This window comes from Sminthopsis crassicaudata, chromosome 2 (genome assembly GCF_048593235.1).
Source record: "Sminthopsis crassicaudata isolate SCR6 chromosome 2, ASM4859323v1, whole genome shotgun sequence".
Classification (NCBI taxonomy): Eukaryota; Metazoa; Chordata; class Mammalia; order Dasyuromorphia; family Dasyuridae; genus Sminthopsis; species Sminthopsis crassicaudata.
The window spans coordinates 361810988-361835302 of record NC_133618.1 but is presented as its reverse complement, the minus strand read 5'-3'; the positions used below and the strand labels follow the sequence as shown (position 1 = coordinate 361835302).

The 24315-nt window shown below is 36.9% G+C and overlaps 1 protein-coding gene across 7 annotated transcripts in view; it reads right to left on the bottom strand.

Moving 5' to 3' along the window:
* FSTL4 (follistatin like 4) overlaps positions 1-24315 on the bottom strand; it is an 816112-nt gene that overhangs the window by 11165 nt on the left and 780632 nt on the right. For all 7 annotated transcript variants that reach the window (XM_074290936.1, XM_074290937.1, XM_074290938.1 and 4 more), the window contains 3 exons: positions 23999-24148; positions 22843-22950; positions 926-1038 (listed from right to left, as the gene is read on the bottom strand). In XM_074290936.1, coding sequence (XP_074147037.1) covers positions 926-1038; positions 22843-22950; positions 23999-24148 — 371 coding nt within the window. The remainder of the gene's footprint in view (positions 1-925; positions 1039-22842; positions 22951-23998; positions 24149-24315) is intronic.

Here is a 24315-nt window from a genome sequence, read left to right as displayed (position 1 = left end):
AAGTAGTATTTCTGTTTAAATGGTAATTTTTTTTTCCTGAGGCAATTGTAACCCCAAGTATCTGAGACCAGATTTGAATTCAGGTCCTTCTGACTTTAGGACTGATGCTCTATCCACTACCCCACCTAGGCCCTTTAATGGTAATTCTTTAAATGGTAATTTGGGAGTTTCTGTACCTTTTGAGGATAATGCTCTTAACCATTTGTGGGGATTTTATACCTTTTAAGGATAATGCTCTTAACCAACAAGAAAAGGTTGGAGAGAGCAAAATTAGGCTGGAGAGGGGAGAGTTAGGAAAGATCTTATATGGGAGATGATATTTGTAGGAAAATAGGGATTATAAAATGCAGAGCTAAGGAGGGGAGTAAATTCTACTATAAAGAATGAATGGCACATATTAATTTGGCCATTTCCCAAAAGGATGCTAACTCCCAATAATCTTTTTTCTCATCTTCTCAAATGTAGGGAAGAAACCAGTCACAAAAATTACTTATCCTTCATTTCAAGCAAAAAAACTGGAATTAATTGACTAATTGTGGTAGTTTGTTGATTGTTTAACTATTATATATCAGTTCTTCACCCCAATGCAAATGCACTTATGACTAAAGACATCACCTCAGATAAACTGGGGCCTAGGATAGACCTGAATTTAGAAAGGCCAAGGTCAATCACTGCCTCTGGGGCCATCATTAATGATGTTGACTTGTGTCTTGCCACTGGACTTTGATGACTGTAGAAGGGAGATGAAGATGATGATTTGTACAATTCAGCCCCACTTATATCAATTTATGTGCAACTCATTGGTCTTCTTTGAACAGCGATGTAACTATTGCAACAATGTAGGAACTCAAACCACAGTGCTCTCTAAGAGTACCATGGTATTTTCCATGGTATATTCCATATAATTTTCTAGAAAGTATCTTACCTGATGTGATTAATAACAAGGTTTGTAGGTGGAATGAAGAAATCATCCACTCCTTCAAATGGGACTCGGATGATGTGTTGCTGGCTTTCACCTGCACTTGCTTCAGGTATTACCTGGAGAAAGAAGAGAGATTATTTTGAATATATGGATGACCAGAGTCTGGTGCAAATCCAAATGCCAAAAATGGAATTTCCCCATGTGGAGAAATTGAAGAGCTTGCTTTCAGGAGAATCATGATGGTGTGCAATGGAACTATGTAGGAGAGAATGTGGAGCAAGTGTAGACTTTCTGTATTTAGGGAGCTCAGATCATATTCATTACATTGGCATAATGTGACAGGGCTAGCCCTGCAGAGTCCATCAATGAAGAGAGAATATAAACTGTCTTCTCAAGGATTTATGCATGGTAAGCAAAGATCTAGTAAAGTAATGCCCTGAGAAAGAAGGAAGGGCATAAGAGAAGAATCTCCATATACAGAAATATGGTTTGAAGGAACTGGGGAAGTTAAGCCTGGAGAGGGAAAGTAGAGCTACCACTTTCAAGTAGTTGAGTTTTTAGCTCTTGAATGGAGAAAGTAGTATTAGGAGCAACAGTAGAGATAAAGATTTTGTATCAGGATAATCATGTCAAGACCACTCCCCTCTTTTACTCCTGTCTTTTTACTATCAGTTTTCCAGAGTTTCAGAGTTAAGACGCATCAAGCAAGCTGTGTCCTGAACTTGGTACAACAACCATCCTTTTGCACTCTCCCTCTGAATAAATTCTGCTACAGCAAAATCCCAGAATTGTTTCAGCTCCAACTAGTGCATGAGCTTGGATAAGTACTTGTTTGTCCAGACCATGTTCCAGTCATGAAGCCCTGCTTTCTATCACATTTTCCTCATTGTTGCTGTTACCCCTCATTGTCATGGCTACAGCTCACTGCATAGCCACTGATATATGTATTAATGCTCAACCTACCATAATGGGGCTCCTTGGTATCAGCAGACTTTAATGTGCATGTCTTGTTTCCTTCCCCCAGAGAAAAAAGAAAGCCTTTTGCTTATAACCCCTGTTAGCATTTTGGTTTTATTTTATTTTACTTTGGATTTTGGAGTTAACAGATTATTATATCTGTGAGTTCTTTGTTAAACGGAGTTAAACAGTGATTGTATAGCCTCTGTAATTCTTTTGGTCATTTATTTTCAGTGTATGATTTTAATAATGATATAATCACAATGATATAATTTTAATAAATAGAGCTAGTAAACAGTGAATTTGGATTTCTTGGGACATAATGCATGTCCTTCCACTTGAGTTCTTTAAGTGACAGAAGGATGACCATATTTAGAAGGGATGTCCTAGTAAATATTTAACTGATTCTCTAAAATTTTTTTAAAAAAGTACAAATGACATACTTTTGAGATTAATCTGGATTATTAACATTCTCACTTTCTCAAGACTAAATAATTAACAAAATAATAAATTAAGTAATTTAAACAAAATGATTTATGATATCTGCTGATTTATAAGGTATAAGTACTCATATTGAAATTTCACAATCAGCTCTAACTAGCTGTTAATAAACTAGTCCTAGCATATAACTTGGATTACTATGTGAATCAGAGTTGAACTAGATGGCCCCTGGGGTACTTTCCAACTTTGAGATAAAGTGATTAAATCATTTCATCACAGAAAGGACTAGTTTTGTGTTCACTGACTACAAACTATCACTGTCTTCTCTATTTGAGAAATAAGAGGGGAACAGGGGCAGGTCCAAAAGGATCATCACCACCACAGGCCACAAGTTGGGAGAAGTTTTTGAGGGGGAGATTTTGAGGTCCCAATATGTGGTCAGTCTAAGACAGAAATTGATTGGTTAATAAACAGTTATTAAGTACTTACTTAATAAGGCACTGTATTAAGTGTTGGGGATACAAGAAAAGGTAAAAGACAGTTTCTTCTTTCAAGGAATTCACTATGTAAAGGAAGAAAAACATGCAAATAACTATGTACAAACAAGCTATGTATAGCATAAATGGACATAATTAGTAAAGAGAAGATATCAAAAGTAAGGGGGATTGGGAAAGGATCCCTGCAGAAAATTAAATTTAAGCTGATATTGAAAAAAGCCAGGGAAGCCAAGAATCAGAGATAAAAGAGACCTTCTCAAGCATGGGGACAGTTAATGGAGATGTTTGGATTTGGGAGATGGAATATCTTGTCTGAGGAACAACCAGGAAGCTAGTGTGGGAAGGAGAGTGGGATTTAGGAGTATTCATGTAATATATGTGAGAAGTGGGGCCTTGAACATGAAGCAGAAGATTTTCTATTTCATCTTGGAGGACACAGGAAGCCACTGGAGTTTACTGAGTGATGTGTGTGGGGAAGGAAGGGGTGACGTGTGTTTTATGAAAATTCCTTTAATGGTTGATTGAACGATGGACTAGAGTGAAAAGTGATTTGTGGCAGGTAGAACAAACAGGATATTGTTTTCCTTTTAATTTTTTTTGGTGGGTACATGCATCTTTTAAATTTTATATAATCGTAATTGTACCTTTCCCCATCTATAATTCTCTTCTCTGCCTCTTTGTGTGGAATAGCCTGGGTTTCAAAGTTGGAAGGGACTTCAGGCTTTCTAGAATCTTTTTTAATGATAGATTTGATATTCATCTAGCCCTTAGTTCAAATTCCTTAGGCAATGAGGAACAAACTGCTTCTATGGGCAGCTCATTTCACTTTTGGATAGCTTTGTTAGAATTTTGCCCTAGATCAAATCGAAAACTTTCTTTTTACAGCTTCTACCCAAGACTGCAAAGCCTGCTGCATAAGCATAAAAGTGATGATTTAATCCATAAGAGCAGACAAAAATATCAAGTAGAAGAAGAGAAGGAACAGACAGAGCCCTGTGACAGACACCTACATTTTGTGGGCACAATTTGAATATTCAGTTAAAGGGGATGAGTAATAGTAGTCAGATAGGTAGGAGGAGAAGCATGAGAGAGTACAAGCACAAAAACCTACAAAGGAGAAGAGGATGATCAACAGTGTTAAGAGGCTGCAAAAGAGATCAAGAAAGGCTTCCCTGAGAAAGACAACAATGAGGAGAGGGCAGTGGATTGAAAGGCATCTTCCTGGGCTTTGGAGTAGAAATATATATTCAAGTAGAAAATATCAGAATATTTCCAAGTGGCTACTGAAGAAGAAAGCAGATATAATCTGGTACATTGGTACAATGCAAAGCTGTAGACTTGCAATTCGAAGGTTAGAAAGTTAATTTCTGAGGCTTTCCTCTTTACCACAATGTAGATAATCACATAGAGGGGCAACAGAATAACAGGGTTAAATGTACTTATCTAATTTCTTCCTGTTTAGCTAGGAATTTTCCCACTCTCTGCCTTATTGATCTCGCTTGCCTGTCTCTAACTTGAGCCCAATAAACAAAAATTGACTACATGCTCTTGCTCTGAACAATCAACTGTTGGCCTGGGCTGGCACAGCAATAAGCCAGGGAAAGAAGCCAAAGAGAGGTTTGATCCTTGGCATAAAAATGCCAATATGTTGTAGGTATTCTAGAATGACACACCCCCTACCACTGCCATGGAAACCTACCTTTCTTCACACCTGAAAGTATAGTGTGAATGAATGAAAAAGCATTTATTAAGAATTTCCTAAATATCAGACATAACCCTTTGGGACTGGAAAAAAAAAAAAGCAAAGGTAGTCCCTATTCCCAAGGAGCTTCCATTTTAATAGGAGAGTCAATATACAAAAGAAAATAGTGCAAGGGAAGGAAACTTTGGTCTGTGATGTTCAGGAATGATAAATGGGAATAGCATGATACAAAAAAAAGTCCTTCCTGGGAATAACTATAGAGTTAATTTGATCATGGTTTAGGAAGTGGAAAAGAGGAGAGGGGAAAAAGCAAGGTGCTTGGTGAGAAAAAGGAGGAGGGGCCAGGGAATAAGGGTATTTGGATTGTAAAAATGTAGAAATTATTAACTGGAACTTTCTTTTCCTCTGATGTGAGGTGTTCCTAGTCAGCACAGCAGGAATGTTTAGCCATATGCTCTTCTCAGAATAATTCTTTCACAAATTTGGCCTCTTAGGGAAAATGTAAAAGGGTACAATCCCAAGATTCTTGCTATGGCACTGTGAAATTTGTCAGGAAGGCTGCTGGAAAGAGACCCACTGTTCATTAAGCACCCTCCCTCCCCCAAGAAAACAAGAAAATAAAACCTCTCTTCCCAACTCCTGCCCACACCAAGCAGGAAGAATTAAGCCACCTGAATCAAATTAAGAGGGTCACATGAAGCCCCCTGCTCTTCAGAACACAGTATGATCAATTTGGGGAACTGGAATCATTCGGCTATGGAATTTTACTGTCTAAAGACAGTGACTAAATCCCTTGTGTATCCACTGGGGGAAGAGGAAGCAATGAAGGCACTCCAGAAGGCAGGAAGGAAGACAAATGCCCCATGACAATGTTATTTCTGCCCTTAAGCTGCTGTCCCCTTCATGATCAACTCACACCTGGGCAACTCTTAATTAAAGAATGAATCCTAGCTTCTAACCTTCTTGCAAAACCCTTTTTATGTTTAACAAGGCAATTTGCAAATTCAGGAAAATTACTGACAGACCAATTACTGATGTAATTGCAGGACCCGCCAACCAATTAACCACTTTACTAGAAATTTCCCTTAAAGTCATTCTTAGTCAATCACCAAACACCAAACCAAAACAAATAAGGTTTTCTCTATGCCAGGCCTAGGGTGGGAGGAAGGGAAAAAATTTCCATAGGAAGCAGGCCTGACTTTAAGACTTTTTAAACTCTCCAATAGGGGCAGGGAGCAGAAAATGCCTACACTCTTTTTTTTTTTTTTTAATTTTTTAAAAATTAATTTTATAATTATAACTTTTTTTTTGACAATACATATGCATAGGCAATTTTTTTTTTTTTACAACATTATCCCTTGTATTCCCTTCTGTTTCGAATTTTTCCCCTCTTTCCTCCACCCCCTCCCTTAGATGGCAGGCATTCCCATACATATTAAATATCTTATAGTATATCCTAGGTACAATATATATGTGCAGAACTGAATTTTGTTGTTGTTGTTGTTGCAAAGGAAGAATTGGATTCAGAAGGTAAAAATAACCTGGGGAGAAAAACAAAAAAATCAAACAGTTTACACTCATTTCCCAGTGTTCCTTCTCTGGGTGTAGCTGATTCTGTCCATTATTAATCAATTGGAATTGGATTAGTTCTTCTCTATGTTGAAGATATGCACTTCCATCAGAATACATCCTCATACAGTATCATTGTTGAAGTGTATAATGATCTCCTGGTTCTGCTCATTTCACTCAGCATCAGTTGATTTAAGTCTCTCCAAGCCTCTCTGTATTCATCCTGCTGGTCATTTCTTATAGAACAATAATATTCCATAATATTCATATACCATAATTTACCCAACCATTCTCCAATTGATGGAAATCCATTCATCTTCCAGTTTCTAGCCACTATGAAAAGGGCTGCCACAAACATTTTGGCACATACAGGTCCCTTTCCCTTCTTTAGTATTTCCTTGGGATGCCTACACTCTTTAGCTGGAACTAAGAGAGTCAAAGCTCCAGTGAAGTGGCCACAGGATAGTTGAATTTGGCTGATAGACTTGCAGCACTAGGGTGAGAAAATTAGTTGAAAATGTAGTTGTAAAAAGCACAACTCTTTCATCCTAAAGACAGGGAAATGGAGGTCTGGAGAAAACAGTAAGGTTTGCCCCAGAGGAGGTAGTATGGATTTAAATTCAAATCCAGCTTCAGACACACTGTGTGACTCTTGGCAAGTCACTTAACCTCAATTTCCTATAGTAAAAAATGAGAATACTAATACCACCTAATTCCCAGGTTAGCTATGTGGGGAAAAAAAAAAGGATCTGTACAAGATATCAGAAACCTTAAAGAGTAAAGAAACACTTGATTTTAAAAGCTATAGTTTATAATACCTCTCTCTACCACTTATTAGCTGCATGGCTCTAGGTAGGCTGATCTGCCTCACTGGCCCTCAGTATCTTCATTTTTAAAATAAGGATATGACTATCTGCATATTTTAGCTTCATGTTTTTCTCATTTAGAATACAAGGGCATACGTTATTTTATTAAACCGTAGCTTTCAAAACCAAATGTTTCTTACTAAAGCAAGTTAAGAGCTAGCATTTTTTTTTATTATAGCTTTTTATTGATAAAACATATGCATGGGTAATTTTTCAACATTGACCCTTGCAAAAATTTCTGTTCCAACTTTTCTCCTCCTTCACTCCACTCCCTCCCCTAGATATCTAGGCAGGTAGTGCCAATACATGTTCAATATGTTAAAGTATATGTTAAATACAATATATGTATACATATTTATACAGTTGTTTTAGAGCTAGCATTTCTATAGCATTTTAATGTTTATGAAGTGTTTTACAAAGTTTAAAAAAATTTATTTTCTGGGAATGTACTAATGAATCAGGTTGTGGTTCCTTTAAGAAACTAATCCTTTCAGATTGATTTATTCCTTTCTGATTCCCAGCCCCTCCTAGCTAATGCATCATCAATTCAAGAAGCTAGGACCTTTGATTCACAAATCCTGGTCAAAAGTCCCCTTTGAATTCCAATAGGAGATCCGGGTCTCCCAGCCCCCATTCTAATGATCTGCTCAGGTTTCCCAATCCCCACCAAGCAAATTCTAGCCCTCGATGAAAGCCATCCAGGAGCTAAACTGAGACTTTACCCACAGGCCCCTTTAACTAAATCTTTCATTATAAAAGGAGCCAGACTAAAATCCTCTCTTTGCAGAGGTTCCAAACATGCCAGCCATACCCATGCTTGGCACCCCAAGGACTCTCTGCCCACTGGAATATGTTTCTGGTGCCCTCTTCTCTTTACTTAACACCTTTTACTAACTAGACTTTAACCTTACTTCCAATCCCCATAATAAACCTCTTTTTATCAATCTAGGTTTTCGGGTCTGTAAATTCCTTTACAAGGGGCTCTTGTGCCACCACTAGACATCATTTAACTCTATCCTTGTGCCAAATCCTGAGGGATTGCAGGGGAGCTCTATTTGACTCCCTTTACCCCAAACCTGTCACTAGACTTCAATTTCATTTGGGTACCTCAAATCTATACCTCATCACTCTTATCCTTATCTCAGCATTTAGGAAATTTTTAGCTCCCTTCAAGATTCAAATTAAGTGTTGCCTTCTTTAAGAAGCTTTTCCAAATTTCTCCCACTGTTAATAGCTTCCTCTCTTTGTACCAGAGAAGAAATCTGAATTATTATGGTATTAAAAGATAAAATATGTTGATATTATACAATACTATACTTATATTTTATGCATTTCTGAGTACTTAAGTGCTCATGGAATTGAACTGAATAGCTGAACTCTCAGAGATCTGATTAGCTTCCATGAATTCAAGTATCATCTTTAAAAAAATGACTTCTAAATCTCTATATATGCAGCCCAAATTACTCATTTGAACTCTAGATTGAGTTATCATGCCTACTAGGCATTCTTTGAATTTGGTAGCCCTTTTTTTGTTCCACATGCTCATAAAAGTCATCCCTTATGACCCAAATGCTCTCCCCCCTCTTGTCCTCTTTCCAGAATACTTGTGTGCTTCCTCTTCTATACATACAGCCTTCTCAGATCCTCTCAAGACTTTGTGCTTTTGATCTATGATTCCTTTCAGATTCTCCTGGGGAAGGCATATTCCGCTAGAAAAGTTATCTTTTCAGGATGCCAGAATCTTTGATTCAATTAGAAATCCTGGTCAAAAAGCACCTCTTTTGAAGTGTTGATAATACCAATAGGAGATCTGGGCTGATAAGAATCTAAGCTGGGTTGTCCCAGCCCCTCATTGGGTTTGACCTGCTCTGACTGTCCCAGCCCCCACCAAGACACCTAATATAATAGCTTCCCTCCACTAAGGTCTTTTGCAGATGGACCTAAGTAGCTCACTCAGTTGCCAGGACCTTCTGCCCACTGAGAAAGCATTTTCTCAGTGCCCAAACTCCATTTTCCAATAGATCTGCCACTGTAGAAGTCAGTCTCTTGGTAAACTGATTTTGATCCAACAATAAATTTTCATTTTCCAACTAATAAATTCAGGAATGAGTGAATTCTTTCACTCCTAAAACCTGCTGATTTAAAGGGGATTCTTAACAACTCTCTTATAGCCACTAACCTCTAGACCACCAGGAATTGAGACCACTCAAACCGAATCAAGTATCTTATATCTGAATTCAGGTCTAATTGACTCCAAAACCAGAATTATTCCACCACATCACCTAGATGCCAGGAGACTTGTGGCAGGAAGTGGGGAGGTGGGAAGTCTATGAGGACTGAACTTTCACATTTCTCCCCCAAAGCAGAGGAACAAGAAAACAAATTGGTTTCCTCTGAGCTTAAGGAATTAATTTAGCAAATCTTTAAGGAGATCTTGTTTTTATTCTGCCTTGTGTGTTAAGCTATGCTGTAGGGAAAATTGGATCACAGAATCACAGATTTAGAGGTGTAGTTGGATGTAAGGTCTATCTAATCCAATTTACTAATTTTACATAAAATAGAAATGAAGACCAACAAATTTAAATGATTACTTTGAAGTCAATATTATGTAGTAAAGAACAGAGCTGGGATGTGAATCCAGGTCCTTGGATTTAATTGTATTTCACAGGATTGTTGTGAGAATCAAAGGGGATATTGTGTGTAAAGCACTTGGCACAGTGCCTGACATAAATGCTTGTTTCCTTTCTTTTATTTATTTTTTTCCATTAGGTTCCTTCCTTCCTTTTCTCTGTTATTCTCTCCTTTCCTAGCTTCCTGGACTTCTCCCTCCCTCCCTCCTTTCTTTCTTTCTTTCTTTCTTTCTTTCTTTCTTTCTTTCTTTCTTTCTTTCTTTCTTTCTTTCTTTCTTTCTTTCTTTCTTTCTTTCTTTTTTTCTTTCTTTCTTTCTTTCTTTCTTTCTTTCTTTCTTTCTTTCTTTCTTTCTTTCTTTCTTTCTCTTTCTTTCTTTCTTTCTTTCTTTCTTTCTTTCTTTCTTTCTTTCTTTCTTTCTTTCTTTCTTTCTTTCTTTCTTTCTTTCTTTCTTCCTTCCTTCCTTCCTTCCTTCCTTCCTTCCTTCCTTCCTTCCTTCCTTCCTTCCTTCCTTCCTTCCTTCCTTTCTTTCTTCCTTCTTTTTTCTCACTTTCTCTTTCTATCTTCTTTTCTTTTTAAAAGAACATGGGTTTTTATTTTTTAAAAATCTATTTCCATTATTTTTCATGTTATACAAGAAAAATCAGGCCAAAAAGGAAAAATTCATGAGAAAGAAAAAGCAAACCAAACTAAGGAAAAAAGGTGAAAATACTATGCTTCAATTCACTTTTAGTATCCATAGTTTTCTCTTAGGATGTGGATGGCATTTTCCTACCTAAGTCCATTGGAATTGTCTTGAATCATTGCATTGATAAGAAGAGCTAAGTCTATCACAGTTGATCATCACACCATCTTGTTATTGAGTACAATGTTCTCGTTCTACTCACTTCACTCTCTCAGTATCAGTTTGTGTGAGTCTTTCCAGGCTCATTATTTATTACAGAACAATACTATTCCATTATAGTCATGTACCATAACTTATTCAGTCATTCCCTAATTGATGGACATCCACTCAATTTCATGGATACTATACTATACTTTACTATACTTTGATATCTCAAAAAGATAGTATCATCATAGATTTACAGCAAAAAGGGGTCTAAGAAACAGATTAGGAAACTAAAGCACGTGGAGATTTAATGAGTTGGATAAGATCATTCAGGTAGCAGAGCCAGAGTCACCGCCCCCACAAAAAGAACTTCCAACTGCTGTCCAAAAAGATACAACTAATTTGGAAGATTACCCACAGTATAAGACAAGTTGAGACACTGGCAGCTTGAGAGATGCAAATGATGCATGATTGACAAAGCCTTAACAGACAGGGACTCCTAAGAAAACTCTGAAAGGATGGAACAGAAACAGAAGATCAGGAGTTCTCTTCCCTAGGCATCATAGAGAAAGATAACAGGGACCAATTACCTTCAGGGAGTCCCCATTGCAACAGAGTCCCTGGAGGATCTGCCCAGAGGAATCACAGCTCTAGATCTGGAAGGGACTGCAGAAGTCAACTGTTCCAAGCCCTTCATTCTAGAGATGAGGAAGCTGAAGGCCAAGAAGGTTAAGGCCGTAAATAGAGTCCTAGATCTAGTCAGGAAGCCCTTAGTTCAAATCAGGCTTGAAATTATATGACTCCAGGCAAGTTATTTAACTTTTCTCTCTCAATTTGCTCATCTATAAAAAATGGGGATAATAATTGCACCTAGAATTATTGTAAGGATCAAATGAGGTAATATTTGTTAACCATTTTGACAGCCTTAAATCTTAAAGTTCTACATAAATGTTAGTCCCTATTATTAATATGCTGCTGTTGCTGCTGATAAAGATGATGATAATGTGACTTTCCCAAGGCTATAGAAATAGCTGGGAGAGTCACTAAAGGTCTCATGTAGGAGATGGCTTTAAGCTGAGCTTTGAAAAAAGGATTTAAAGTTTTTTATAATAGCTTTTTACTTTTTCAAATACATGCAGAGATAGTTTTCTACTACATTCATATACCATAATATACCCAATTAATGGACATCCTAAGTGCCTTCTTCGGGGTCATACAATTAGTATCTAGGGTGAGATTAGAAGTTAAGTTTTCTTGACTTTAGGCTTAGTGTTCCATCCACAGCACCACTTAGCTAAGGATTAACATGTAGTAGTTTGAAAACATAGAGTTAATTGAGGTTCTGATGTACTTTTTAAATCAGAAAGTAGAGTTGCTTATTTGTTTTTGATGCTAGTGGCAATAGCAGAGAAATGACATGGACAGACCTATGCTTTATGGGTATAGTTGTGTGGAGGTTGTTTTGAAGAGAGATTGGAGGTAGAAATAAATTAGGGATTAATTGCAATAGTCCAGGGAGATGAGGACCTCCAACAAGGGTGATATGTACAAAACTGGCAAGATGACAACTGAGTGAGGGAAAGGAAAAAGTTGAGAATGTCAACACTGCAAATCTGCTTAATAGGAAGATTGTAGTATTTGTGAGAGGAACAGATAACTTAGAATTCAATCTTTGATTTGATTTGATTTTTCTTCCAATTTTATGCAAAAGTAATTTTAAACAGTTGTTTCCCAAAACTTTTTCTCCCTCCTCACTTAGAAAGCAATTTGACATAGGTTATAGTTCTGCAGTCATGCAAAAGAAATGTCCACACTGGTCATATTGTGGGGAAAAAAAAAACACAATTCCTCCCCAACCCCCTCAAGAAAAACAAAGTAAAAAATGCATTTTTCATTAAAATTATTTTCGATCATTGTAGTTCTGAGAATAGCTAGTCGCTTAGTTTTTGAGAAGTTATTTTCTTTTTGAAGGTTTGTATTTTTTGTACTATTTAACCAATTTTTATTTTTAAAAAGTTAATTTTCATAGTGTTTTTCTGTGTCTCTTATATGAAGTTGTTTATTTTCTTTTCATAATTTTCTTTCATGGCTTTCATCTATTTTTCTCAATTTTTTTCCTCCATAAATTCTATTTGAGTTTTAAAATAATGTTTTTGCTCTTAAAAAAAAAAAAAAAAAAAGCTCTTTCTTTGACTCTTTTAGAAATTCTTGTTGGGCCTGCATTCAACATATATTTTTTCCATTGAGGCATTATTCTCAAGTCATTGTTTTCTTTTGAGTTTGTAAATTGAGATTTTCTGTCACCTTAGGAATATTTTTTGGTTAGTTTCTTTGTTCTCATTTTTCCAGTTTATTTGTTGACTTTGGACTTCATAAATTAGGTTGGAGGATGTCTTGGCTGAGCTTCTGTCTTTTATGTATTCCTGTTGTTTTCATTCAGTGGGATCCTTTAATTTTTTGTTTCTAAAAATGATTTTTGGTCCAGGAAGAAATCTCTTCACTGTTATCCTACTATGTACTCTGGTTTTACTCAAGTCAGACTTTTGCTACCTCATCCTGGAACTGTGATCTGAATTGGGTAATAGGCAATAGGAATCCCAGATGGTATCCATCCTTGCATCCAGTACTAGTACAGAATTCCTCTGGAATCTTTTTCTGACCAGGTATTCAGTACCATTATAGTCCCTGAGCAATGGGCTACTTCTTGCTGCTGTTATTACTGTAGCCCATTGTTACTACCACTAATGGTGGTGCTACTTCTGCTGTCCAGTATGTTCCTGCCCAGACTCATCTCAGTGTCCTGATGTTCCTCTTTTCTTGTCTTTTTAAGTTGTCCTTGGCTAAAGAAATGATTCAATGGGACTTTTAACTGGCTTCCCTGCCCAGAATTCAGTTTGACATGTTTTGGGGTTGTTTGAGAGGAGGTATATTGAGAAAGCTTAGCAAAAGGATGCTTTCATTCTACTATCTTGATTCTGCAAGAAATAAGAAACTTAGGAAGAGAGGTGGATTTTTGGTGAAAGATGATTTCTGTTTTAGACAATGAGAGTTTTAAATGCTTATGGGAAATTTAGTTTGCCATGTCTGATAGGCAATTGGGGACGTAGAAAGAGAATGCAGGAGAAAATCTAAGGACATATATATATATATATATCTTCTTCTTAAATATGATGATTATATCCATAGAAGATGACAAAGATATCAAAGGAGAAAGGAGATAAAGGAGATCTCAGGATATCCTATATGTACCCATAGTAAGAAAGCCTCATATGAATAGTTGCTTGTTTGGGGCCAAATCATTCCCCACTTTTTTTTGGCCACAATTTCCATATCGATACAATAGAATCCATACTATTTACTTCATGGGATTTTGGTGAATATCAAATGTAAAACCTATAATAATCAATTAAACATAATATAAATTCTATTATTACAACTATGATTATTATTAATTATTACCACTAGTACTAATTGCTACTACTACTACTTATTACTACAGTTACTATTCTTTCTTCTCCCCCTTTTCCTCCTCCTCCTCCTCCTCCTTGTTAGGATTACAAGGTGCTAACTCAGGCTGTCTAAACAATTCTCTAGCTCAGAGTTTACACCTTTACTTCACACCTTTAAAAGGAGTTCACACATTTAGTCTTCTGAAAGGAGTTGACACCTTTAAAGGAGTTGACATCTTTGGAATACCCACAAGCTCATTATCTGGAAGGATAAAAAGAGGCAACATTGGGTTTGGACGGCAGTCTGGATTGAGTCAAAGAGAAGAAGTCCAGTGGATTGCAAGTCCAGCAATCTCACACCTTTGGAGGGGAAGGCTCCAGAAGCCTCCCAAGAAACCTGCTCACAGAGGAAAAGATTATATAGAAAAGAAACCTCCTCCCAGAGAAGGATTACAACTGAGAGACAACAGGAACATTACACTTCCTCATCCCACTATTGCTACTGCTACTTCTACTGCTTAATATTACTAACATTACTACTAACATTATTTTGGAAAAATGTTTATTTAATGTGGTTAAACTTTTTTTTTAAATGGACAATTTTATTTATTAGAAAATTTAAATATGCAGACTGTATTATTCTCTAGTGATGAGGATCACAGAATTTCAAATTTTGAAGAGATCTCAAAGGAGATCCAGTCCAACCTTACCTGAGTAAAAATCCCTTCTGCAACATCCCCAGTAAAAATCATGTAGACTTTGTATGAAGAACTCCAGTGAAGGGGATCTCACTACTTTTTATTATTCATGATTTCATTTGTCCCATGCTGAAGCCATCCATCCCTTCCCTGAGCTCTCTGGAATGTCAGTTCTATAGGTGACACCTTTTCTCTCACCTTAAATTCTCCTCCACTCTTTCTACTTCTGATAACTCTTGGTGTTCGGTAGATTTCAGACACTATACTTTTTTTCCTCAATGAGTTCTGTGTCTGGCTTATAGTCCTCTCTGCACTCTATTTCCAGCCCTCATACTAGGGCATTTCAATACATTCTGATTGAAACTCCTTTAAAAACTTTAATCTCACAGTTCCTTAACTTCCTCATTTCTAGTGACTTATTATGGGACAACCAGTTTGCAATGTCTCATAGGCAGTTGGGGGTCTTGCCTTAGTTATACACAGAGGTGGCCATACCCTTAACCTTGCCATTACATAAAAATGCTTAACTTCCATGAAATTAATGAACTCTGAAATTCCTTTATCTGATCATAATCGGTAGTTATTCCACTTCCCTTCTCTTCCTTGTAAGCCCAAACCCTGTTCTTTGTTCTCACTGTGATTTTTAATCAGTCTGCCTGTAGTTCTTTCCTGGGCTAGAGCCCCTGCATTGACTACAATTTCATCTGGTGCCTATTTTGCCATCTTGGTGAACTAGTTCAACTCTATAATACGAGGCAATTTCTCTTGAGGCAATTATCTGGTTATTGTATCATTGATTTTGACTTGCAAAGCCTCAATCATGAATTATTCTTATCATAGGTTGCTAGGTGGCATAATACATACAGTTCTAGACCTGGGTTGGGAATATGTGAGTTCAAATTTGACTTTAGACACTAATTAGTTGTGTGACTCCAAGCAAGTTACTTAACCTTTCTCTCAATTTCCTCATCTATAAAATTGGGAAAATAAGGGCATCTGCCTTCTACTGTACTTAGGAGGATCAAATATTTGCAAAATGCTTAGAACAATGCTTGGCACATAATAAGTGCTATATAAATCTTAGTTAGAGGAATATTTGCTTTTAGTTCATGGGCTTTTAGGTTTTTTTATGCTTTTAGTTCATGGAGATAATCATATTAGTCTGGGTACTTTGTTTTTGAAGAAGTCCAAAGATAACATAATGTTGGGGTCAGTGTTTTTGGCTGCGGTTGATCAGACCACCGCAAATTTGGGAGGCACTATCACCAACCAGGCACAAGTGGTCCATTAGAACATTTAGAGTGGATGCGGGTTTGGATATGTGTAGCTCATGCTGCTTCTATTTCTATGATTCTGCTTTGCTCATACAGTACAGTGCCTTCTTTGATAGGAATGTGCTATGCTAGATAGTCCTGTCTCAGAATTTCTCTTATCTGACAGTCAGCAGTGAAGTTCTTCAGAGAAACCTTGAGAGTAATCTTAAACCTCTGCTTTTGACCACCAGGTGAGCATTTATCTTGGGCAAGTTCTTTGCATAATTGTCTTTTAGATAAGTGTGTATTTGGCATTTAAACTACATGCCCAGCTCAACAGAGTTACCCTCTGTATAACAGAGTTTGAATGCTTGTCAGTTCAGCTTGAGAAAGGACTTCAGTGCTCAATACTTTATCTTGCCAGGTAATTTTTAGGATCTTCCTGACACAATTTAAATGGAAGCAATTCACTTTTCTGGCATGGCACTGATAGACTGTCCAGGTTTCACAAGCATGTGTAGTCAGCATGATGGCTCTGTAGAGCTTCAGTTGGAACACAACTTAATATCTCTTCTTTCACATTTTCTTTTGCAGCCTCTCAAATGCTTGACTAGCTATGACAATGCATGCACGAGTCTCATGAGCCTTGGATAGTGTACTGCTAAGGTAAGCAAACTTAGAGCATTCAGAATTTCTACATTTCTTGGTTTCACATATGGATGGAGTGGTCGTGGTTCAAAGAGGATCTCTGTTTCCATGATGTTGATTGTCAGGCCAAAAGTAGCATAGGGGGCAGAGGACTGATCCATACTTTGTTGCATCTCAACCTCAGAAGTTTCATTGAGTATATATCATCTGCAAACAAAAAAAAATTACTCCCCAATTTCCCCTCCACTTTGGTTTTGACTTGCATTCTTTTTCAAGGGCATAATTTGATTCTGATACCATTTTCGTCCTTATTGAGTGCATCCAACAACATTACAGGAAACCTCATGCTGAAGAGCATGGGAGCAAACACTCAACCTAGTTTCTATTGGTGACTGAGAAAGCATTTTCATTCATCCAGAACCCATGTGAGTGTGCCATTATGAAATGGTGCAAAATGCTGACAAACTTCTCTGGGAAAGCCAATTTTCCCATGTTCATTCACAGGTCCTCATTTTCACAAAGGCCTTGGTAAGATCAACAAATGTGTGCAGAACTCTGTTTTATTCCTGGCACTTCCCTGGAGTTGCCAGGTAGTAAAAATACTGTGTTGACCATTCTATGACCCTTTCTAAAGCTACCCTGTCTCTCAAGAAAGTGACCATCTTTCAGATGATTAATCAGCTGGTAAAGGAGAACTCTGGCAAAAATTTTGCCAGAAATGAATAGAAAAGAAATCCTTTTGGGGTTGTCATAGGACAGCTAGTTTCCTTTTCCTTTATAGAGATGGAACATTCTTATGCTCCTGGTGGATGACTACCTCTTGTAATAGAACCCAGAAGATTTCAGTCAGCTTCTGTATGAGCAGCAGAACTCCTGTCTTCTGTAGATCTCTTTTGAGATAGAATCAGTGCCAGCAACTTTGTTATTTGAGAGGAGCTTGAAAGCATTCACAACCTTTCCTTCAGTTTGGTTTGGTTAGAGAGGAAGTGATTACAAACTGAGGCATATAATCAATGGCTTCAGCATTGGTTATTGATGGTCTGTTGAGAACACTATGAAAGCCAATCTCTCCAGGATCAAGTCCTTGTCACTGATCACTGTGGCTTCATCAACACTGAATAGTTGAAATGCACTGGAGATTTTGACTGAAAAACAGTTCTCAGGACATCATCAAAGTACTTCAGATTACTGCTGTCAGCAAAGAATTGAATCTCATTTGTCTTCTTGCTGAGCCAAGAATCTTGCATCTATGTGCTTTTGATGGAGTCAAAAGCTGCCTTCTTTATTAGAGACTAGAGAACATTATGAAAATTGATCATTTTTATTATATTAAAACATTTTTGCACAAACAAGCTAATGCAGCCAAGATTAGAAAGGAAGCAAAGCTGGGGGAAAATATTTACAGCAGTGTCTTTGATAAAAGTCTCAGTTCTCAAACATAGAGAACTGACTCAAATTTTTAAGAATATAAGTCATTCCCCAATTGATAAATGATCAAAGGATATGAACATTTTTCCTTTTTTAAAATTAATTAATTAATTAATTAATTTTTACAAAAATTTTATGCATAGGCAATTTTCCAGCACTGACAATTGCAAAGCCTTTTGTTTAAACTTTTCCCCTCTTTCCCCCCACCCCTCCCCTCGGATGGCAGGTTGACCAATACAGAACAGTCAATTTTCAGATGAAGAAATTAAAGCCATTTCTAGTCATATGGAAAAATGCTCTAAATCATTATCGATTAGAGAAATGTAAATTAAGATAATGCTGATGTACCATTTCATACCTCTATGATTGGCTAAGATTACAGGATAAGATAATGATAAATGTTGGAGGAGGTGTGGGAAAACTGGGACACTAATGTGACACTGGGACACTGATTCAACTAACTTGGAGAACAATTTGGAACTATGCCTAAAGGCCTATAATACTGTGCATGCCCTTAGATTCAACAATCTTACTACTGGCTCTGTATCCCAAAGAGATCATAAAAAAAGGGAAAGGACCCACGTGTGCAAAAAATGTTTGTTGTAGCCCTTTTTTTTGGTGACATGAAACTTGAAATTGAGTGGATGCCCATCATTTGGGGAATGGCTGAATAAGTTATATAATAAGAAGGCTTGTTTCAGAAAAGCCTGAAAAGACCTACACAAACTGACATTAAATGATGTGAGAAGAACCAAGAGAGCATCATATACTGTAATAGTAGGATTATATAATGATTAACTGTGAGGGACATAGTTCTTCTCAATAATGTGGTGATTGATTCAAGACAATTCCAATAGACTTGGGATGGGAAATACCATCTGCCTCCAGAGAGGGAATGATGGAGACTGAATGTGAATTGAAGCATAGTATATTTACTTTTTTTTGTCTGTTTGTTTTTTTTCATACTTTCCCCCCTTTTAGTCTGAATTTTTTTGCACAACATGACAAACATGAAAGCATGTTTAAAAGAATTACATATATTTAACCTCTATCAGATATATTTGCTATCTTGGAGAGGGGAAAAATTTGGAACACAAAGTCTTAACAAAAATTAGTTTTGAAAACTATCTTTACATGTATTTGGAAAAATAAAATATTATTGAAAATTTTTAAAAAACTCTTTTTTTGGAAATGGACAAAATATTCTGTTGATAAGTCCTGTGGAGGTCTCGCTTCTTGTTTAGCAGAACTTCTTGTTCTGAATTTCCCATTATTTTTGTCAAAGCAGTCCTGATATTTATAAGTATTTTGGTTCAGATAAGCAAATATGGTGCTGTATGGTTAACTCTTTGAAAGTTGCACACTACTCTTTTGCTTCACTGTTTCTGACTGTGTGCTGACTCAAAATTTTCTACAAGTCAGTAATAAATTGTTCATGTATAGAGAAATATCCTAATTTGTTGATGTTGAACCTCCTGGTCACATTGCCTTTGAGCCACTTTTAGAGAGGATGAGACTTTGATTGGTCCAGTACTTTTCACACATGTATCCAAATTCTAACTTTAGTAAGCTAGTCTTTATTTGCCAGCTTTGTTTCACTCATGGCTATTAATTCAATGTGGTACCTGCTGTTTTCTGTTACATCAAGAACTGTTCATTTCTTAAGTGTACTGAATTTTATATTGTTCATAAGCATGCACACATTCCATGTACCAATGATGATTGGAATCATCTTTGAAAATTGTGTGTGTGTGTGTGTGTGTGTGTGTGTGTGTGTGTGTGTGTGTGTGTGTTGATCAGTAAGGCACAATTCCTGCCTTCTGTGGGAAGCAGGATATTTTTGGTCCTTTAAAGAACCACATTCAGGGTCTACTCAAATAACCAAGGGGTGCCAAAACTAAACCTACTGCTCTTCAATCTAGTGAGAAGGTGACCCAATACCTTGGGTTGTCTGTTTGCAGAGTTGTGGTTGCAGCCCCAGTGTATCCAACTCTCCTGCACTGGTGGATGACTGATGTCTTGATTTGCAACATGTAATCTATTTTAATTGAGGTAGAATTGCACAGATCCTTAAGCTTCACCCTTTCTTCCACAGTCATCAGTATCCAGTGCAAGACAGAAGTCAAGATGGTTGGTTATGGCCTAGAATGTAGTAACCTTAGCAATATCTATGTTTGATGAAGCTCTGGCTTTTCCATATCACCTGCTTTAGCTGCCTTCATGATTGTTGCAACAAAAATCATTCCTGTCTTCCCACTCTGATAGGAGAAATCTTCACATACTTAGATAGACATTGCCCCTAACTCAAATCAAAAGATTTGAGACCTGTTAGCTGCTCTCAACCTGGCTTTAACCTGGTTTAACCGGAGTTTAGTAGCAGTACATGCTGCAGTTTCTTGGAGTCACAGGTGAGATTTAGGTGATAGATGGATACCAAAGGTGGATGAGGAGTTTTGAAGGGCTTGGCAAGTGTTTTCACTGGAGGTACTAATCTTCCCTGAACATCTCATACATTACTAGAGACAATCATTAGAATATGCTGACAGGGTAAATTTATGTTTCATGAGCTCAACTGGACCCTAATTTTGATAAAGTTATTTTTTAATCTTCTTAATTGATTCAACATCCCACTTATCCCACTGGCTTTTCTAGATCTTTTCATTCTTCCTCAAAATTCTCATCATTCCACCTCTCCTTCCCCTTTCAAATGAAAATATTGCTTCATATTTCATGGAAAAATTGAGGTCTTTCAGTAAGACCTCCCAATTTTCCTCTTCTCACCATCTCAGAGAAGAGGTAGAGCCTTTCCTAAGCATCCCTACTGTTTACCTTCTCTTCCTCAGTACTGAATGCTTTTCTATTGCCTACAAAACACCTATGTCTTACTCATTATTTAAAAAAACCCTTAACTTGATCCTTCCATTCCTGTTAGCCATTGTCCCATATCCTCTCCTCATGTTTGTAGGCATGATTTTTGAGAAGGTTGTCTACAATCAATGCCTTTATTTCCTTTCCTCTCATTATTTTATTAATTCTCTAGTCTGGTTTTCAACCTCATCATTGTAAGAGCTCCTTCCAAATCTGTTAAATCTAATGGATTTTTCTAAATTCTCATTCTTCTTATTCTTTCTGCAGTCTTTAACATTTCTTTCTGATATTCTCTTTTTAGATTTTTGTGATGCAGTTTTCTCCTTGTTCTTATCTGACATGTTAGATAACTCCATCTCATTTGCTTGATCTTCTTCTAGGTCATCTCTCTACCTGTGGATATATTCTGTGACTCTTCTTTTCCTACTATATGAGTTTTACTCAAGGATCTCATCGCTTATGACACATTCAATTATCCTATTAAGATAATTTTAGATGTATTTAGATATACACAGTCCTAATCTTTCTCCCAACCTTCTCGCTCACATCTCCAACTGCTTATTGGGAATCTCAAACTAGATATCCCATGAATATATTAAACTTAACTTGTTTAAAGTTGAACATATTTTTCATCCAATTATCTGCCTCCCTTTCTAAGATCACTATTACAATGTGAATACTAACTTCCTTCCATTCATTGGTATCATCCCTGATTCTTCAATATCTATTAACTTTTTCTATTTATTCTATTGCAAAGTCTTATTAATTTTACTTTCATAATAGCTATCATATATTTCCTCTTATTTACTCTAAAACTGTCATCACTCTGGTCCATTGTTTGTGTTTAAGTCCTTTATGCCATGAATCCTTCCTAACTTTCCAGTCTTTTTATACCTTACTCAATCCGTGTGCCCTGTGTTCTGGTGATGTTGGCCTTCTTACTTTTCCTTAACAAGACAAGTCATCTCCTTATTTAGGCATTTTCTCTGGAAGTCTCTCATGTTTTCTCTTCTAAACTCTGCCTCTTGGCTTCCCTGGTTTCCTTCAAGTTGCAGCTACAACTCTGCAAAAAGCCTTTCCTGATTCTCCTAATACTAGTATCTTTTCTTTGTATATTATCATCAATTCATCCTGTATTCACTTTTTTTTTGTCTATCCTACTACATTATAAGCTTCTTGAGAGCTTTTACCTTTTTTTTTTTGTATCTCCTTGCATATAGTAAATGCTTAATAAATGTTATTGACTGCCTCTTTCACACACACACACACACACACACACACACACACACACACACACACAATTATTATTATACAAAGCCTAATATACTTCCCTGAAACTTTCTACTGGTAGTTCTGCCATCCGGAATGAATGGGAATCCACGTTAATATTCTTTATATCCTACTAAGCAAGATATAAAAGGAGATCCTTTTTCCCATGCTGATACACTTGGATTTAATGTTCTGTGCTAGTGAATGATTTTCCACAAGGCTGACTCTGCATGAATAACCCAATAATTTAAAAGAGAAAGGGAAGGTTTTGTTGTCACTAACTTCAAGGCTAAGCTGAGAATAAATGAGAAGTGTCCACTCAGACCATTAGATGCAGCGAGCTATTTGAAACAGGCCACTTGGAACTGGCCTGACTGCCTAAGGAAACCATCTGTTCAGAGGGTGATAATTCCCTAGAGTCAATTCTAAACAATGTAGAACTATGGTCAGGTGGCAAAAGAGTAGACTGTTCCAACCAGAGGTCATCTTATGATGGAATTTTAGGTGACTCAACATGGAAGACATGGGGATACATGGTGGCACAAAAAGAAAAAATTAGGAATTTGGAGAGTAGAAAAAGTGAGAGAAGTGGAAAAATAAAGGAATAGAGGGAGAAATAATGGGAGCAAGGAGAAAAAAGGAGTTAAATAAAGTTAGGGACAAAAGGAGAAATAAAGAGTGAGAAAAGGCAAAAGCAGGAAAGAGAAAGAAAAAAAGAAAGAGAAATCAGGGAGTAAAGCAGCTTTTTCCCTCTTGTAACACAAATAAAGATCTACATCATCTTTCCAAACAAATATACAGGGATTTTAGAAGTATACCTGAAGGCTTGGTTGGGACTTCTGCATATCTCCCCAGCTTAGAACCCACACTTGATCATGTGACTTGTCATAGAGCAGCTTAGCTGGTAGTGAGTCCACACCTATGGCCTTGAAAAGTGAAGCAACATTTTGGTCACTGCTGACTAAAAAATCAACTTAGAAATCAGGGTTAATTTAATGAGAGGAAAGAGAGGCTTTCCTAGTAGCTATAGCAACATTCAAACTTGGCCCAATCTTAAACTATGCAAGCCTCTTCAATATAGGCCTCTAGGAAACCCTGGAGGCTCTAGTCCCTGAACATAGTCATAAAACGAAATAGCCATCCTGAGCCTAAAGCTCATTTCAATGATCTGATGTATATTTAGGAGCCTTGTATAGCTATCAATTTCTGAGGATTTCTCATTCTGTAAAATTTATAGAGTCCATATCAGATCAATTACTCCAGCTACCTACCAGCTCATGAAAACCTTTAGGTAGGCACATTAGAACACTGAACATGTGATATTTTGCCCTTAATACTATGTACATTTTGACAAGCTGGTATTGTTTTTCAAACAATTATATTATCAGCAATCAATACACATGATTTTTCTGTACTTATGAGCTAAATGAGAAATCCTTATAGATTGGATTTTCCTTGGATTGGTCTGATGACCATCAAACAAAACTAAATTAAATTAAAAAACCCGTCCAAGCTCCTCTACCTCTGGCCTTCCCCCTTCCTGACATATGCCTTTGCCATGTAGACCTATTTATATGTCATCGTATTTGGGGGATCCATGACAAAGTAGTGCTTCTCTCCTAAAAAGCTAGTAACTATGGAGCAAACAGAGAAGGTGTTAACTTTTAAATACTCATAACTTCTCAGAATATATAGCTTTAGCTTCCAGCCACTGCTAAATATAAATCTGTTTAGATTGGAAAGCCCATTGGATGGGGATTGAAGTTGATTTAGGATTGAAAATTATCTTCCATAGTAAACAATAACAAGAGAAGGAGAGGGAAGAGCAAGAGAACAAACATTTATATAGTGCCTATTATGTGCTAGGTTTCAAAGTCCAAAGTTAAGCATTGGACCCAGATTCTCTCATTTCCATTACACCGTTCTGATACTCTTATAACCCCAGAGCTATCAATATATTTGAAGCTTACATACCTGCTGGACTTTCTGAGTTTGTACATCTATTATGAGAATTCTGCTCAGTAATGGTTGGGCCACATAGATATATCGGTTCCTGACATTGACTGCAGATGACCATTGGCACGACTGAGTGGTCTCTCCTTCCATCTGAGGGCATATTTCTTCCTGGAAATGAGAAAGATAGTTTCATTTTATAGTTTCATTTAGCTAGTGCTCGCTTAGACCCACTGTATGCTGCTAGCTTAAAGAAATTTGTGGCAAAAAGTGTTCTATGTTGACAGAATTAATGGCTTACTTTGCACACATTGAACATAGAAAACTATCTCAGGCTA